Source organism: Carcharhinus amblyrhynchos, chromosome 18, assembly GCF_965287045.1.
Source record: "Carcharhinus amblyrhynchos chromosome 18, sCarAmb.v2.hapA, whole genome shotgun sequence".
Taxonomy (NCBI): Eukaryota; Metazoa; Chordata; class Chondrichthyes; order Carcharhiniformes; family Carcharhinidae; genus Carcharhinus; species Carcharhinus amblyrhynchos.
In genome coordinates this window covers 21296956-21312758 of record NC_137341.1, presented here as the reverse complement: position 1 = coordinate 21312758, position 15803 = coordinate 21296956, and the positions used below count along the sequence as shown (strand labels likewise).

The 15803-nt window shown below is 40.4% G+C and overlaps 1 protein-coding gene across 1 annotated transcript in view; it reads right to left on the bottom strand.

Annotated features, from left to right (window-relative positions):
* LOC145354905 (sodium/myo-inositol cotransporter 2-like) overlaps window positions 1–15423 on the bottom strand; it is a 63628-nt gene extending 48205 nt beyond the window's left edge. The window contains exons 1-7 of the mRNA XM_080206522.1: window positions 15269–15423; window positions 13833–13904; window positions 13637–13741; window positions 12098–12157; window positions 9862–9966; window positions 3890–3995; window positions 3603–3683 (exon numbers count right to left, since the gene is read on the bottom strand). Coding sequence (XP_080062648.1) covers window positions 3603–3683; window positions 3890–3995; window positions 9862–9966; window positions 12098–12157; window positions 13637–13741; window positions 13833–13904; window positions 15269–15400 — 661 coding nt within the window. The 5' untranslated portion in view covers window positions 15401–15423. The remainder of the gene's footprint in view (window positions 1–3602; window positions 3684–3889; window positions 3996–9861; window positions 9967–12097; window positions 12158–13636; window positions 13742–13832; window positions 13905–15268) is intronic.
* Window positions 15424–15803: the final 380 nt, after the last annotated feature.

Here is a 15803-nt window from a genome sequence, read left to right as displayed (position 1 = left end):
CTTTAAATAATTCAACATCAGAAGTGTAGTTTGAAAGAAGGCCATCACTAAAACCCAATTCCTGAGTTGGAGGCTGAACAAGAGGCATCCAAGCTTATCAGAAATGAAAAATAAGAGAAAGTGTTTATTAAATATTTCAGGAACACCAAGACTGTTCAATTTGGTAAAAACAAGCAAATGTGAGAATCTGATGGACTTGAGTCAAAAGTGTAAAACACTGAACAAGAAATCTGCAGGTAGCCATTCTTATAAGAATCTCTCAAGCTGAGCGCCATTGCCAGTATTGAAGAGCCCACCAAAACTGGCAAGCACACAAAATCCCTTTCCCACTGAGTGAATGGTGATGCCATCTTAAAATTCAGATAGCTCTTAAAGCAGAAGTTACACTTTTAAAATTTTGAACAATATCAGAATTACACACTTCTAAATCAATTTGGACATTCCAAGACCCAGGTCAATCACAAAATTGGGGCTTTAAAGGAAAAGATTCTTAAGATACAGCATCACTACAGGTTTAAATAAAAAAAGTCAAAAGAAAAGCAGGTGAACATGCTGCTTTACTCAGTAGGCCCATTTGGGGACAACATTACTAAAAGGCAGGGAATTAATGAATGATCTACAAAATTCAAAGAGGCACTAAAATCATTTGATATTTACAGGAAGGTGGAATGTTGTGAGTCCAGAAATTTAAAATTAGATCTCATCAAAGAGAAAATCGTAGGAGTAGGAGATGACACACTGACCTCCTGCAAGCAAAGGAAGGTCTAACCCTAGAAAAGGCAATCCAAATAGTTAGTCAGAACTCTGAACAGCACAGGACCATTTTAAAGGGAGAGAATAAATCATGGTGCCCATAATGAGTGAACATGTCAATGGTGTGGAGGAAAGTGCACCCACAGGCAAGATCCAAAATCCTGCAATTACAGCTCAATGCATTCAGTGTAGCAAAATTGGACACTACAATAAACTGTTCAAGGCAAAACTCTGAAATGCACAGAAGGCCCAAAGATTATCCACAAAATTGAAATTGCATGCCCAGAGGACACACAGCCATGCTTCTTAAGTGAAGTTAAAGAACTTGATTTCTTATTTTGGAAAGCAGATCTTTTGGTCCATGGTCATTAAACAAATTTTAGATTAAACATAGCAGCCAGCATAACAGTCCTGTTAGAAAAAGAACATGGCTAAAAGACCTCTTGCTTCGAACAATAAACACACCACTCTATGAACCAGAGGAATTCAACTTCTAGTCATGAGCATGATCCTGGAACCACTAAGTTACGGTAGCAAACAGTTGATCTATATCAGCTATAACCAGCCTATCTCTCTCTTGAGCAGAGTTGCCTGTGTAGCCCTGGACCTCCACAAAATGGCAGAAAGTTTCAAGACAACCACAGTCAGTAATTATACAGAGTTGCAAGTTCCAAAGTACTTAAACCAAAATAGTATCCTGATTGGGACTTCAGCTCTGCATGATCTCTCTTTGTGGAGCAGGTTTGTCTATTCTCATTACAGCTGCTGGAAAACCTACATCTATCAGACCAGCCAACCACCAAGGAGTTAACCACAATGCCTCCAGTGGAGGATGTAAAAGAATGTAACCAGCAGTTTGAGTGTCAACCTCCAGCTCTGAAGGTGTTACAACAGGTCAATAGTGTAACCACCAAGCATACACTGTGACTCCCAGCCAGCATGTCAAAGCCACAAAAGATGCTGGAACTTGATAGCAGCTGACCATTGCTGATCGCAAAATGGAGAGGTGAGCATACCAATAAATCTCATTCTCATCACAGGAACGCTCATTCACTGTCACAGAGGACATCACCACAACCCACAATGGAACAAGTAAAAGTAATGATGCGGCAAATCCAACATTCACCCACCCTGCAAGAAATGATTTGGGACTAATAACCACTAAACAGCACAACAATCAAACTGACCAAGTGTGGTTCAATACATAATAATGAAAGAAAAGGATGATAAACACAGATGCCACAATAATTTCCAAACATATAGGAAGAATCAGTAGTAACAGTACCTGCCACTCCTCTGACAGGAATTCAAGCAAGATATGGAAGGGTTATAAAACCTCAAGGCCACCAGGACATTTGAATTCAAGGGCTTGAAAGAAGGGGAATTGGATAATGGTATTGTAGGAATGACAATTTAAATATATGCTATATAAATATATAGCATTGTAATACATAAGGTAAACTATAATTATTTAAAATACATTGGATAAAGACATGCGGAGGTGTAGTAGAAGGTTTTGGCACATTTTGGGTTAATTGGGACTGAGTATAGTACCATCCACACAGTTGCGTAAGCAAGCATATGACCATTCAACTTTAAGATGTTGCTGAAATTCAAGATGGCACTGCCATTCATTGAAGAAAAAAGATTTACCTTTGCATGCACTACTGCTCAGCCTTGAAAAAATTTTAAACATTCTGCTTGGATTGACTCATTACAGACCTCTCCATTTTACAGCTATGTTTTAGGTTCAAGAAATTGTCAAATTCTGTCTTTGCTAGTCTTTAAAGTTGATTCCTTAGTTGCAAGTCTTCCAAATTTATTAATTTTTTTATCCCTTCTGAGAGTGAGCTCGGATGCCAATACTGGAATCTAGTTTTTCTGACAGGGTTTTTAAATTGCAATTTCTGAGCACTATATCATTTAAAAGCTTCTTGGAACTTTCTTTAGCCTGGAATTTAAAAGCTTTTGCTCACCCCTGCTAGGTCTGCTAACTCTGTACTCTGGGAATTGAAGTTAGATTTCCAAGAGATCATGTGGAGTCTTCTGCTGCAATAAGGAATGTTTAATTTCTGCCTTCAGCTTCCAAGCCTTTCTTTAGATCTTTACCCCTGGGGATTCTCCTCTGCAAGTCTACTTCTCAAGCTTTGCTTCAGTTTAGAATACTTCATCAAATTTTTCTTTCATCTTCCAAGATTCTAGTTTATCTCCAAATTTGTTGCGAAGTTTGGAGTTTTACCATTCACTGCCACCATTTTGTAGAGTGTGGGAAAACATTTAGTAGGTCTTAATGAATTTTTCATGGTCTTAAATAGGTTAATTATGTATTTATTAGATACAAGAATTATGTACATATATACCGTAAAGGATTCAAGCTAGGAGGTGTCTCCAGGCGTGCTTGCACACATAGAAAATAGCACATTACAGTGCAGTACAGGCCTTTCGGCCCTTGATGTTGCGCCGACCAGTGGAACCAATCTAATGACCCTCTAACCTAAACTATTCCAATGTTATCCATATGCCTATCCGCTGACCATTTGAATGCCCTTAAAGTTGGCGAGTCCACAACTGCTGCAGGCAGGGCATTCCATGCCCTTACTACCCTCTGAGTAAAGAGGTTCTGTCCAACACATGGTTCTGTCCAACACTAAACAGACCCTTAGGAGTCATGTGTTCTATTACATCATTTTGTGGGTGATGCTGTACTCTGTCCTATTAACCTTCTATACCCCAGCCCCTAATACTACAATATAAACCTCTTTGTGCATGTCCAACAGCAAAATGAAACTCAGTTTTGATTAATAATGGTGCAAGTTGTAACATTGGGCACTCAGCTCAAGTACACTTACCATATGCCATGAGAATGAGAGCTCCAATCAGCATAATCACTGTCTGCAGTGCATCAGTGTATATTACAGCCGCCAGCCCACCTATCACAGTAAATAAAACAAAACTAAATTGCACTCATTTGGGACAAAAATCACCCATTTAACACAAAAACAAAAAACAATGAATGCATTCTGATGATGTAGAAGCATGAGAGAGGTGAGAATGTTTGAAGCAGATCCTGTGAGGATGGTGTGGCTGAATGCAATTACACTTCACATGGGAAGAAGGTTCAGTTTTCTAAACCTACCTCCAACAGTGTAGAGAGTGGTGATCACCAATAATCCAATCACTGCAATGTACAAGTCCCAATGAAGAGCTTGTTTAATGAAGACAGCTCCAGCATAGATATCAACCTGTACACAATACATTACCACAAAATGCATTACTCAGCAATATGTCACCACTGAACCTGACAGCTGAGCTTAAATCCTACCATCTCAGTGACTGAAACTGCTGGATGTGGACAGAGTTTTTACTTTAACTGATCATTAACCGGGATCTGGGCATTTCAGGCTAGGTCAGCAATTATTGTCTTTCCCTAATTACCCTCGGGAAGGTGGAGATGTACCACTTTTGTTAAGCAATGCAATCCATGTGGTGATGGTACAACCACAGTGCTGTTAGGATGAGAGTTCCAGGATTTGGTTCAATAACAGTGAAGGAATGGCAATGTTGTTTCAAATCAGGATGATGTATGGCTTGGAGGGAACATTGCAGGGGATGGTGCTTCCATGCATCTGCTGCCCTTGTCCTCCTAGGTGGCAGAGATTACAAGTTTGGATGGTCAAAGGTACTTTGGCAAGTTGCAACAGTGCATCTTGTAGATGGTACACACTAATGCCACTGTGGGTTAGTGCTAGAAATAGTGAATGCTTAAATGGTGGATGGAATGCCAATCAAACAGGCTATTTTGTCCTGGATAGTTGAACAAAGAAACTTAGTCCTCAAGTTTCTTGACTTTTGTTAGAGTTGCACTCATCCATGGAAATGGAGAATATTCCATCATGTTATTATTTTTTATTTATTTATGGGATGTGGGCATTGTTGGCTAGGCCAGCATTTATTGCCTATCCCTAGTTTACCTTCAGAAGGTAATGGTGAGCTGCCTTCTTGAATTGCGGCAAAACCTTGATTGCTGCCTTTTAGGTGCTGGACAGGCTTTGGGCAGTCAGGAGATGGGTTACTTGCCACACAATTCCCTGCCTCTCTTCTGCTTTTGTAGCCAGAGTATTTATATGGTCAAGTTCAGTATCTGTTTATTAGTAAATACCAAGATGCTCATGGTGGGGGATTCAGAAATGGTATTGCTGTTGAATGCCTAGGGGAGATGGTTAGTATCTCTCATTGGAGATGGTATTTGCCTGGCACTGTGTAGTGCAAATGTTACTTGCCATTATCAGCCCAAGCCTGAGTACAGGTCTTGCTAGATATGGAAATGGTCTGCTTCAATATCTGAGGTGTTCCAATTGTAAGTGAATACTGTGCAAGCATCAGCATTTCTGACCTAATGTTGGAGGGAAGAATAGTTAGTTTAGTCACTCCCCTGAGCAGCTCCTGCAGCAATGTCCTGGGACAGAGATGATTGGCATACAGCGACTACAGCCATTTTTTTTGAGCTGGGTATGACATATGCTAGAATTTTTTCTGTGATTTCCATTGATCCCAGTTTTGCTGGCAGTCCTTGTGCCATACTCAGCCAAGTGCTGCTTTGATGTCAAGGCAATCATTCTCACACCACTTCTTAGGTTCAGCACTTTTGCCCATGTTTGGACCAAGGCTGTAGTTAGGTCAGGAGCTAAGTGACCCTGGCAAAACCCAAACTGAGTGTCAGTGAGCAGGTTATTTCTGTATAAGTGCCACCAGATCATACTATCAGTTTTCTGATATCAAGAGTAGATTGCTATGGCTCTAATTGGCCAGGTTGAATTTGACCTGCTTTTTTGGACAGGACATAACTGGACAATTTTACACATTGTAGGTTGATGCCAATGTTGTAGTTGTACTGGAACAGCTTGGCTGGGGTGCAACTAGTTGCGTGGCTCAAATCCTCAGTACTACTGCTGGAATGAAAGCCAATCCCCTTCAGCTGTTTCTCAATATCATACAGAATGAATCGAATTAGCTGAAAACTGATATCTGTGATGCTCAGACCTCAAGAGAAAGTGAATCACCCATTTTGCAACCATCTTCTGCCTGAAGGTGGTTGCAAGTGCTTCAGCCATGTCTTTTGCACTGATGTGCTGGGCTCCCTCCATCATTGAGGATGGGGATACTTGTAGATGGTCATCCTCCATTTAGTCCTTTAATTGTACACTATCATTAGGGACTGTATATGCTAGCACCTCTGACCTTTGATCTGATCTATTGCTTGTGGCATCTCTTAGTTCTGTCTATTGCATGATGTTTCAGCTGTTTGATGTGCAAGTAGTCCTGTGTTGTAGCTTCACCAGGCTAATGTCTCATTTTTAGGCATGCTTAGTGCTGTTTTTGCAAGCACTCCTGCACTCTTCTTTGAACTAGGGTTAAACCCCCAGCTTGGTAGTAATGGTAGAGTGAGTGTTATGCCAGAGCGTGAGGTTACAAATTGTGGCTGAATACAATTCTGCTGCTGCTGATGGCCCACAGTAACACATGGAAGCCCAGTTTTGATTTGCTAGATCTGTTCAAAATTTATTCCATTTAACATGGTGATAGTGCCATACAATGCAATGGAAAGCATCCTCAAATGTGAAGACAGGTTTTTGTCTCAAGGATAGTGCGGTGGACACTCCAGCCTATACTGTCATGGACAGATGCAACTACGACCAATTGGTAAGGGTGAGGTCAAGTAAGATTTTCCCTCTTGACTCTCTCACCATCTCCCTCAGTCATAGTCTAGCAGCTATGTTCTTCAGGACTCGACCAACTTGGTCAGTAGTGATATTACTGCGTCACCCTTGTTGATGGACAAGTCCGTCAGCCAGAGTAGATTATGTGTCCTTGCCAGCCACAGTGTTTCTTTCAATTGGTGTTTAATATAGAAGAATGTTGTTACATCAACAGAGGTGAATGGTAGATGGTGATCAGCAGGAGGCTTCCTTGCCTCTATAAACAAGGAGCAGAAGTCAGCTATTAGGCCCCTCCAGCCTGCTCTGCCATTTAATAAGATCATGGCTGATCTGATAGAAACTTTAAATCTGAATTCCACGTACCCCCAATAATTTATCTCTGCCTTGCTTTCCAAGAATCTACTTACCTCTACCTTAAAAATAATTGAAGACCCTGCTTTTATTACTTTTTCAGGAAGAGAGTTCCAAGTACACGACCCTCTGAGAAAAACAATTTCTCCTCATCTTCATTTTAAATAGGTGACTCCTTTTTGAAAGCAGTGATCCCTAATTCTAGATTCTCTCACAAGATACAACATCCTCTCCACATCTACCTTGTTAAGATCCTTCAAGATGTTTTATGTTTCAATCAAGTCACCTCTTATTCTTTTAAACTCCAGTAAATATAAGCCAAGTCTGTTCAGTATTTCCTCACAAGAGAACATGCCTACCCGTACCCATCCCCCACCAACATCTTTCCTTAAATAAGGTAACAAACACCATACACAGTACCAGATGCAGTCTCACCAGTGGTCTGTATATAACAGAAGCACGGCCTCCCTACTTTTGTATTCAATTCGCCTTGCAATAAATTATGACTTTCTATTAGCTTTCCTAATTACTTACTGAAACTATATAATGGCCTTTTGTGATTCCTCTACAACTCAGAGCTCTGCATTTGTTTCACCTTTAAATAATAAAATTTTCTTTTATTCTTCCTACCAAAATTGACTTTCACATTTTTTCACATACTCCATTTACCAGATCTTTACTCACTCAACTTATCTATTTCTTTTTATAACCTCCTTAGATCCTCTTCGCAGCTTACTTATCTTTGACATCAGCATATCTGGTATCTATTCACAACTTACCTTCTTACCTATCTTTGTGTCATCAGGATATTCGTTATCCATCCCTTCATTCAGTAGTAAACAGCACTGATCCCTGTGGTACACACTCGTTACATCTTGCCAACCTGAAAAAGACCTATATATGCCTACTCTGTGGTTAATTTTAGCCAGCCAAACTTCTATCCATGCCAATATGTTACCCCCTATATCATGAGTGTTTATTTTCTGCAATAATCTTTGCCTTTATCAAATGCCTTCTGGAAATCTTAGGACATAAATGGTTCCCATTTATCCATAACATATGTTACTTCCTCAAAGAACTTCCAATAAGTTGGTTAAACGTGCTTCTCATAAGAACATAAGAACATAAGAAATAGGAGCAGGAGTAGGCCATCTAGCCCTTCGAGCCTGCCCCGCCATTCAATACGATCATGGCTGATCTGTCGCTGCTCAGTTCCACTTTCCCGCTTTCTCCCCATAACCCTTAATCCCCTCTCTTATCAAAAACCCATCAACCCGTGTCTTAAAAATATTTAGCGAGGCAGCCTCCACCACTTCAACGGGCAGAGAATTCCAGAGATTCACCACCCTTTGAGTGAAGAAGTTCCTCCTCAACTCCGTTCTAAACCGCCCCCCTTTTATCTTGAGGCTGTGCCCCCTAGTCCTACTGTCTTTTTTGAGCGGGAAGAGTCTCTCCACCTCTATCCTATCCATCCCATTCATCATCTTATACGTCTCAATGAGATCTCCCCTCATTCTTCTAAACTCTAACGAGTACAAGCCCAGTTTATTCAGCCTCTCCTCATAGCTCAACCCCCTCAACTCCGGTATCAGCCTAGTAAACCTCCTCTGCACTCCCTCCAAGGCCAAAATATCTTTGCGCAGGTGCGGCGCCCAAAACTGCACACAGTACTCCAGCTGCGGCCTCACCAATGCCCTACACAGCTGCAGCAAGACCTCCCTTCTCCTTTCACAAAACCACGCTGACACTACCTGATTATCTTGAATTTATCCAATGATAAATGATAGCTTCTCACATGTTCCCTGTGACAGATAATTGGTCTTTAATTTCCTGCTTTCCATTTTTTCCCCCCTTTCTTGAATGTTGGAGTTACATTTGTTATAGAATCCACAAAGTCCCTACAGTGAAGAAGGAGGTCATTTAGCCCATCAAGTCTGCACCGACTCTCCAAAAAAGCATCTTACCCAGGCCCACTCCCCTGCCCTATCCCTGTAACTCCACGCATTTACCATGGCCAATCCAACTAATATGCACATCTTGGAACTGTGGAAGGAATCTGGAGCATCCTGATGAAACCCACACAGACATAAGACCATGTGCAAACTCCACACAGTCACCCAAGGCTAGAATTGAACGCGGATCCCTGGCAGTGTGAGGCAGCAGTGTTAACCACTGTGCTGTCCTGATTCCATGAGTATGGCTATGTCAGGCCATTGTTTTACTAGTCCATGGAACAGCTTTGTCAATTTTGACACAAGTCCTAACTGTTAATAAGCAGGGCTTTGTAAAATTACTTTGTAAGACTTTGCAGGACTCACGATGCTGTTGTCATTTCTGGTGCCTAGATCAATGCTAAGTGGTCTGATGTGTTCTATTTCTATTTTGACTTTGTAGGAAATCGTTATAACTAATTGATTTACTAGGCCAATTCAGAGGATAGTTAAGACTCACCTATATTGTTGTGCATCTGAAGCCACATGGGGGTAAGAGCTGTGAATTTCCTTCCCTAAAGAGCATTCGTGAACCAGATAACAATTAACGATAGTTTCATGGGCACCATTACTGGGGATAGCTTTTAATTCCAGATTTAATTATTAATTGAATTTAAATTCCATCAGCTGCTGTGGTCAAGTGACATCATCACTATGCCACCATCTTTCTTTCTTCGATATAAGAGTCACCGCATAGTGCCTATTCTTCACACATATGGTAGTTCTAATCACACACACCCACCCTGTGTTGATACCCGTTATTTGCCAGTTACACTGCCCCATTTTGTTTCACTTATTTACATATTTCTCTTTGCTTCTTTAACTTAATCTGTTCCTCAATGTTGGGAATACCAGAGGAACATGTCTTCCTACAGGACATGTGCAGTTTTAGCTCATTTCTTTCTTACTCATTTAGGGTTACATTCATTCAGTTTGTGTGAGCTAATCATATGTGACTGTCCTCTAGATTTTGCAATATCCTGTTTTTACTCCCTTGGAAGTGCTGTTACACCATCTTCAAGTTGGTCTTTTCAAAATTGCATACTTACTGATATCTTTGTGAATATATAGATGAACAAATAAAGAATTGCAATAAAGAGCCGAATTCTTTGACCTCCAAATCGTTTAAGTAAATATTCAGGCATAGTGGTGACCTGCAGAGAGACAATATGTTCAATTCTATTACTATGACACCATGCTATTTTGGTATATTTTATGTGTAAAGTGGGATTACTTTAAGAGGCAGTATTTTGTTACAAGAGTTGATTTGCCTGGTAAACATGCAGCAGATGCTAAGAATGCAAGCTAATAATTGATTTTAGCTAGGAATGTGTTACTTTGTAGAGTTGATGGATCTTTTGTTTAGTTAAGTTCTCCTGGAATTTTAGACTAGATTGGTTGACAGAATGATATAGTTAGTGGGAGGAGTTAAGCTTGCAGGAAAGAAAGCTTTTCATTTTAAAATACAAGTAGTTGCTGCCTGGGCTGCCAGAAGAAAGCAGAGTCTCTCTCTCTTTCTCTCTCTCTCTCCAAAGGCTTTCTGAAAACTCTAAACTTGGTACCCTAAGTACAAGCAAGTATGCCTGCATTTTGCTAACTACTTTTAAGGAGGAGTTTCAGTCTATAAGAAAAATATTGCCTGATTGGAACTCATTGTGACAGGTTGCAGTTCAGATTTGTATCTTGCCATTTTAAGAATAGTTTAATTAAACATTAAACTAATTCATTTGTTATAGTTAAATTGTATTGTTAAATAAAGTTTGTTTTGATAAAAGTTTCCCAGTTTGTCGGTAGAATCGCACTTGGAGAGAAACATCCTCACACTAATGCCAAAATAGAAAATTGTTGGGATCTAGTCTGACTTCATATTATACCTTGGGGTTTCTGATTGATACCCTCACACTATTGTAACACTGACAGAGCTGAGAAAATTACATGGGAATCAGAGTGAAATGAGGAATTTTGTATTTTTTTGCAGGGGCACAGAGTACCCATCTGAAATATTTTGGAAACAACGGATTTGTACACCAAAATTGAATCACAGGCTCATCCAAGGTTGGAAAAATTGAAACAGACCATACATGAGAATAACAGGAGGCCACTACAGCTCAGGACAGGCATGACAGGAATAAATAGATTCTACATCAGTCACGGCTCATGGTACTCTAGCTTGGTACTCAGTACTCTAGCTTGGAATCTGAAGGCTGTGAGTTCAAACCCCACTCTAGAGACTTGAGCAGAATAGTAAGCTGACTGTCCAATGTTAAGTAGAGCTAACCTGTCAGATGCCGGGCTGGATTTAGTCATCTTGATCAGAATTCCACCAATGAGCCTAAAAGCAGGTATGACCCTTATCTGTGAGACCCAGGACTGCATTTTGTCAGCACCAGCCATTGAAATGGTTTAATGCGTTCCCTATTATGAATGGTCCAGAACCGCACACAGTTCTGGACAACTTGTGAGAGCACCTAATCGGAAGTGGCCACTATTAGCACAAGAAGAAAATGATGCAATACATAGCCACGCTCTCATAATCAAGTAAAAAGGAACTGGGGGCACTGGAGCCAGACAGGCAAGCCCCAGAGATAGGCTGGGGTAGTTGGTGAGTGAAGATGGCACTATTGCCATAGAGGGCTGACCTTTGATTTTTGGGACTCTGTCCATTGGCCAAAGAATGCCTAAATAGGAAGGCAGTCCCAAAGTGACTGATGGGCTGCCTGGTCCAGCTGGCCATTATAACAGTGGAAAAATATCCTTAATTGGCCACTTAAGTGGCGCTCTGGGTAGAAGCCTGGCCCACCACCTTCCCCACTGCTGGCAAGATGGCCTAGTGGCAGCAAGATGACAGGCAAATTAACCCTGCCTTCCCACACTATTTTATGCCCCCTAAACCAACATAACTTTTTAAAAATTGTTCATTCTTGGACTCTATGCATAAATCCTACAACAATAATGATAATTCAGAAAATTAGCTGTAATGTCTTTGGGGTGTCCTGAAATTGTGAAATGCCTTATAGTAATGCAAATTCTTCATTGACATTGATTGGATGGTAGAAGGCGAACTAATTGGTCAGACCTGCCTTAGCCTGGATGTAGATTACCTATTGTGCCAGTTAGGAGGTAATTCCACGAAAGGGATTTCCTGTCTAACCTCCAGGCTACTTCATATACACTCTGTGCTGTAGGGACTGATCCCTAGGAGGAATCCGACAGGGATCAAATAAATGCGGGAACAGGAAATTTTCCAGTGAGTGAAGCGAACAATTCATTGTTGAAAAGCTTTACCTCGGCTGCAATGTAGATGGGAAGAAAAAACCATGCCAACAGGATCAGAATAATCATCCCCTAGAAAAGGAAAAGTAGAGAAATTACAACAAATGGTGCCAGAAGATTCTCTACTGAGCATTATAGTCCTACTACCTCAGAATACCTTCACCCCAGTGACTCCTAATCCAAGTGATTGCCTGCTATGAACTGCATAACCCAGCATCACATCCAAGAAAGGAATAGCATTTATTCCAGAGTACTGAGTGAAACATTAACAATTAAGATGAATAAGTTAACAATATCAAATAGCTAGATTGGGAACAGGCTAATATTATAACCAGGGGAGCTCATGTGAACTTAGAAAGTGGTATGGAATTTTCTATGTCCACCTGAACAAGTAGACAGGGTGTGGGTCCAAAGGACCGTCTGATTGCTTAAAAGTGGTAGCCTATATTGAGTGCTGAAGGCTGTAGTTTGGAGCTTAACCCATGATCTTTAGCCGTGTTCCGGTTTAACAAGGGGAGATGAAACAGGTGTTAGACCCTCCATTTAAATGGGTCTAAAACTCACAATGTCAAAGGGACCCCAAACAATGTGGTGACTGATAATTTGTGCATTTCAGTTTTGTGCCAATAATAACAAGGATGGTAGACTGTGGACCAGGTTTGTATCCAATCAGCATGTGAACCAAAGACCAATTTTCAATCAGTTGTTTGCTATACTTTGAGGCAAGTTGTAATTTATGTAGCTACAAGTTTTATAATATCAGTTCAGATGGTTAAATAACCTATTTATTTGTTTGTGATCCTTAAGATGACCTGGTTAGTTTGGTTAACAATAGCCTTACATTAGATGGACACACTCGGGTCCTTCATTTAGCCACATTGCATTTCCTATTCCTCTGTCCAGATTTGATGGCTCTATTCTGAGATTGAATGAATCTCATCAGTAATTGAAATATTCATTTTGGCAATCACTTTAACAATTGAGATGAATAAGTTAACAATATCAAATAGGTAGATTGGGAACAGGCTAATATTATAACCATTTTGAAAGTTATTATTCAAATTTTGTTATTCCTTATGTTACAAGTATCACTAATCCTACAGTTCAGTCAATGTATGTGGGTCAAGAGTACATAAAAGGTTGAATTGTAGAATTATAAGATGTCCAATTCTACTGCTCATAGAATCAATGGATGATACAACATAGAATGAAACCATTCAGCCCATCATGTTTATACCAGTTCTTTTTACCAGCATTATTGTAAGAGGTTTTAAGTTTCTTGTGACCCCTTGTTACATAAACTGGTGATTTACAAAATATAATAGTTTAGGAGTGAGAATGGGAATAGATTAAGTACAGAAATACTTTGCCATGAAGGTCTTTGGATAAATATTGCACAATTGCTCTCTTTCAATTTGGCAACTTTGCATTATTCTACAGCAATATTCCTAATCTCATAACACAACCTGGAAAAGGAAGATGGAGCCTTTATAAATAAGTAATCTTTCTAAATTGGCTCATAAACAAAACAAGTGTGTTAAAGAAACTCACATTGAGCTCATATGCGCTGACTGCAATCCCAGAGGCTGCTCCTGTGCCAGCCAATCCAATGAAATGACCACTTCCTACATTGCTAGCAAACAACGATGCTCCAATCTAATGGAAGAGTGAAAGAAGTCTCAAAACGCGCAACATCAAGTTCAATAGCTTACTGTCAACAAATGAGATCACAAACCAAAATACTCACCGGCCACCATACCATGTCCTTCCCAGCTAGAAAATAGCCTTGGACAGTATTCCGATTTGTTCTGCACATAGACTGACAGAAACAATACATTATTCTTAATCCAAGATAATTTAATTCCAGTGATGGTAAAGTCACAATCAGCATGATGATCTATTGGTTCTCCAGGTGGTGCAGTGCTCCACCTGGATTGTTTGTTGCACCACATCCTGAAAAAGACTTGGAAGGCAATCCATTCTTGCCATTTTCGTACAGAAGATTTTCCTTTGTCAACAGGCCTGTTCTGACCATCCAACTAGTCTCACTGCTCTGTTCTTTCCTCCAAACTCATTATTATTCAATTTCATTTTGAAAGTTATTATTCAACTTTTCATCAGTGCATTTTAGATTTAAAAAACATTATATTTTATTTTCCTTATGTTGACTCTAGTTCCTTTGCCTTGTTTTACCTTGACTCTGTGTCTTCTGCCATCAACCCTGCTTTCTCCTTCATACTTTGTCTAAACTCCTCATAATTTTGAAAACCTCGATCAAATCTTCCCTTAACATTCTCTGTTCCGGGGACAACAATCCCAGCCTTTCCAGTCTCTCCACATATCTTAAGTCCCCTCATCCCTGGGACCATTCTAATAATCCCTTTTGTACCTTCTTAATGCATTGACATTCCTAGCATGTGTGATACCCAGAATTAAACATAATACTGCAGTTCAGGTTTTCTAAAGATTTCACATAAATTCCTTGCACTGAGGGCAAATTTCCAGTAGCCTCAATTGGCATAAGGATCGCAATGCAGAATCATTCCTCACCTGGTCCTATTGAAGCAAATAGTATGTAGGCTGTCTGCTCATCAACCTCATTGTAGCATGTAGCTAGGTGCGAAATGCATTGCTGACTGGTTGAGTGCTCAGCAAGGGGCCCAGTGCGTGTGAGACATAAGCACATCACACAGAACAAGCCTCCACTTCTTAAAAGCTATCAGCCCATCTTAAAGGGGAACTACTAGAGGAGCTGTTAAAACAGTCTCAAGAAGGCTTTGTTTGAAGGCAGGGACTGAAAATGGAGCAATTGATTAGAGCGAGTGCACACAACCTTTCGGACATGCACCGGAGGTCTGAGTTATGAAATTTAAAGGAGTAGTAAAGCCATGTATCCACAGAGGGATAGGGATCAAAACATCTGTTTAACTGGGAGTGATTAAGAAAGACCTGCGAGCTACAAACAGCTGACCATGCACCAATTAAGCAGTATTTGAAATCATGATTTGCCGACTCTGCAGATTTACAGTGCAAACATGGCACACCCACACTAGCACCCTTCAGTCAGGGTGTGCCACAAACATTTCACTGTTCAGCAGGATTTACACAACTACTAATGATTATTCCATTCATCACCATTCTCCACACTAAAAAAAAATGCCTTACAGTCAACAGAGCCCTTACCCAAAGTCCAACAGCCAAGACAAATATTAAATATACCACCAGCACCACAATATCAGCCACATCCAGCATTTGTGCTGTTGGAGGTTGGGTAGAGTCCAATGTGCTGGTTGGGGTGTTAGTTGTCTTCTCCATGGCGAAAGGAATCTTGGTCTTCAACTCCACATCTCAGGCTTTGTTGAGCCTTTTTTTCAAAAAAGAGAATCAAATGGGATTTCATAATTGGAAAAATGAAATGATCACAACTTCCTCTTAGTAAAACATAAAGGTGCCTTAAGGTTATATCTATAATCTCAGAGTGTTGATTGAGTGTAACACATCTTACCTGGCTTTCGGGTCTAATGTTTTACCTTTAGACACTCTTTACACAGTAACACTGAGGTTCACTTTCTCAGCACTCGTGTGTGAGGGGCTATCATGGGAACAGACAGACGCAGTAATCTTCCAATACCAGTGGGAGCTGCTCCCCTAACAGGGCTCAGATGAAAATGTGCTCTATTTATAATTCTTTAAGATCAAATTCCAACCTGACGTGTTG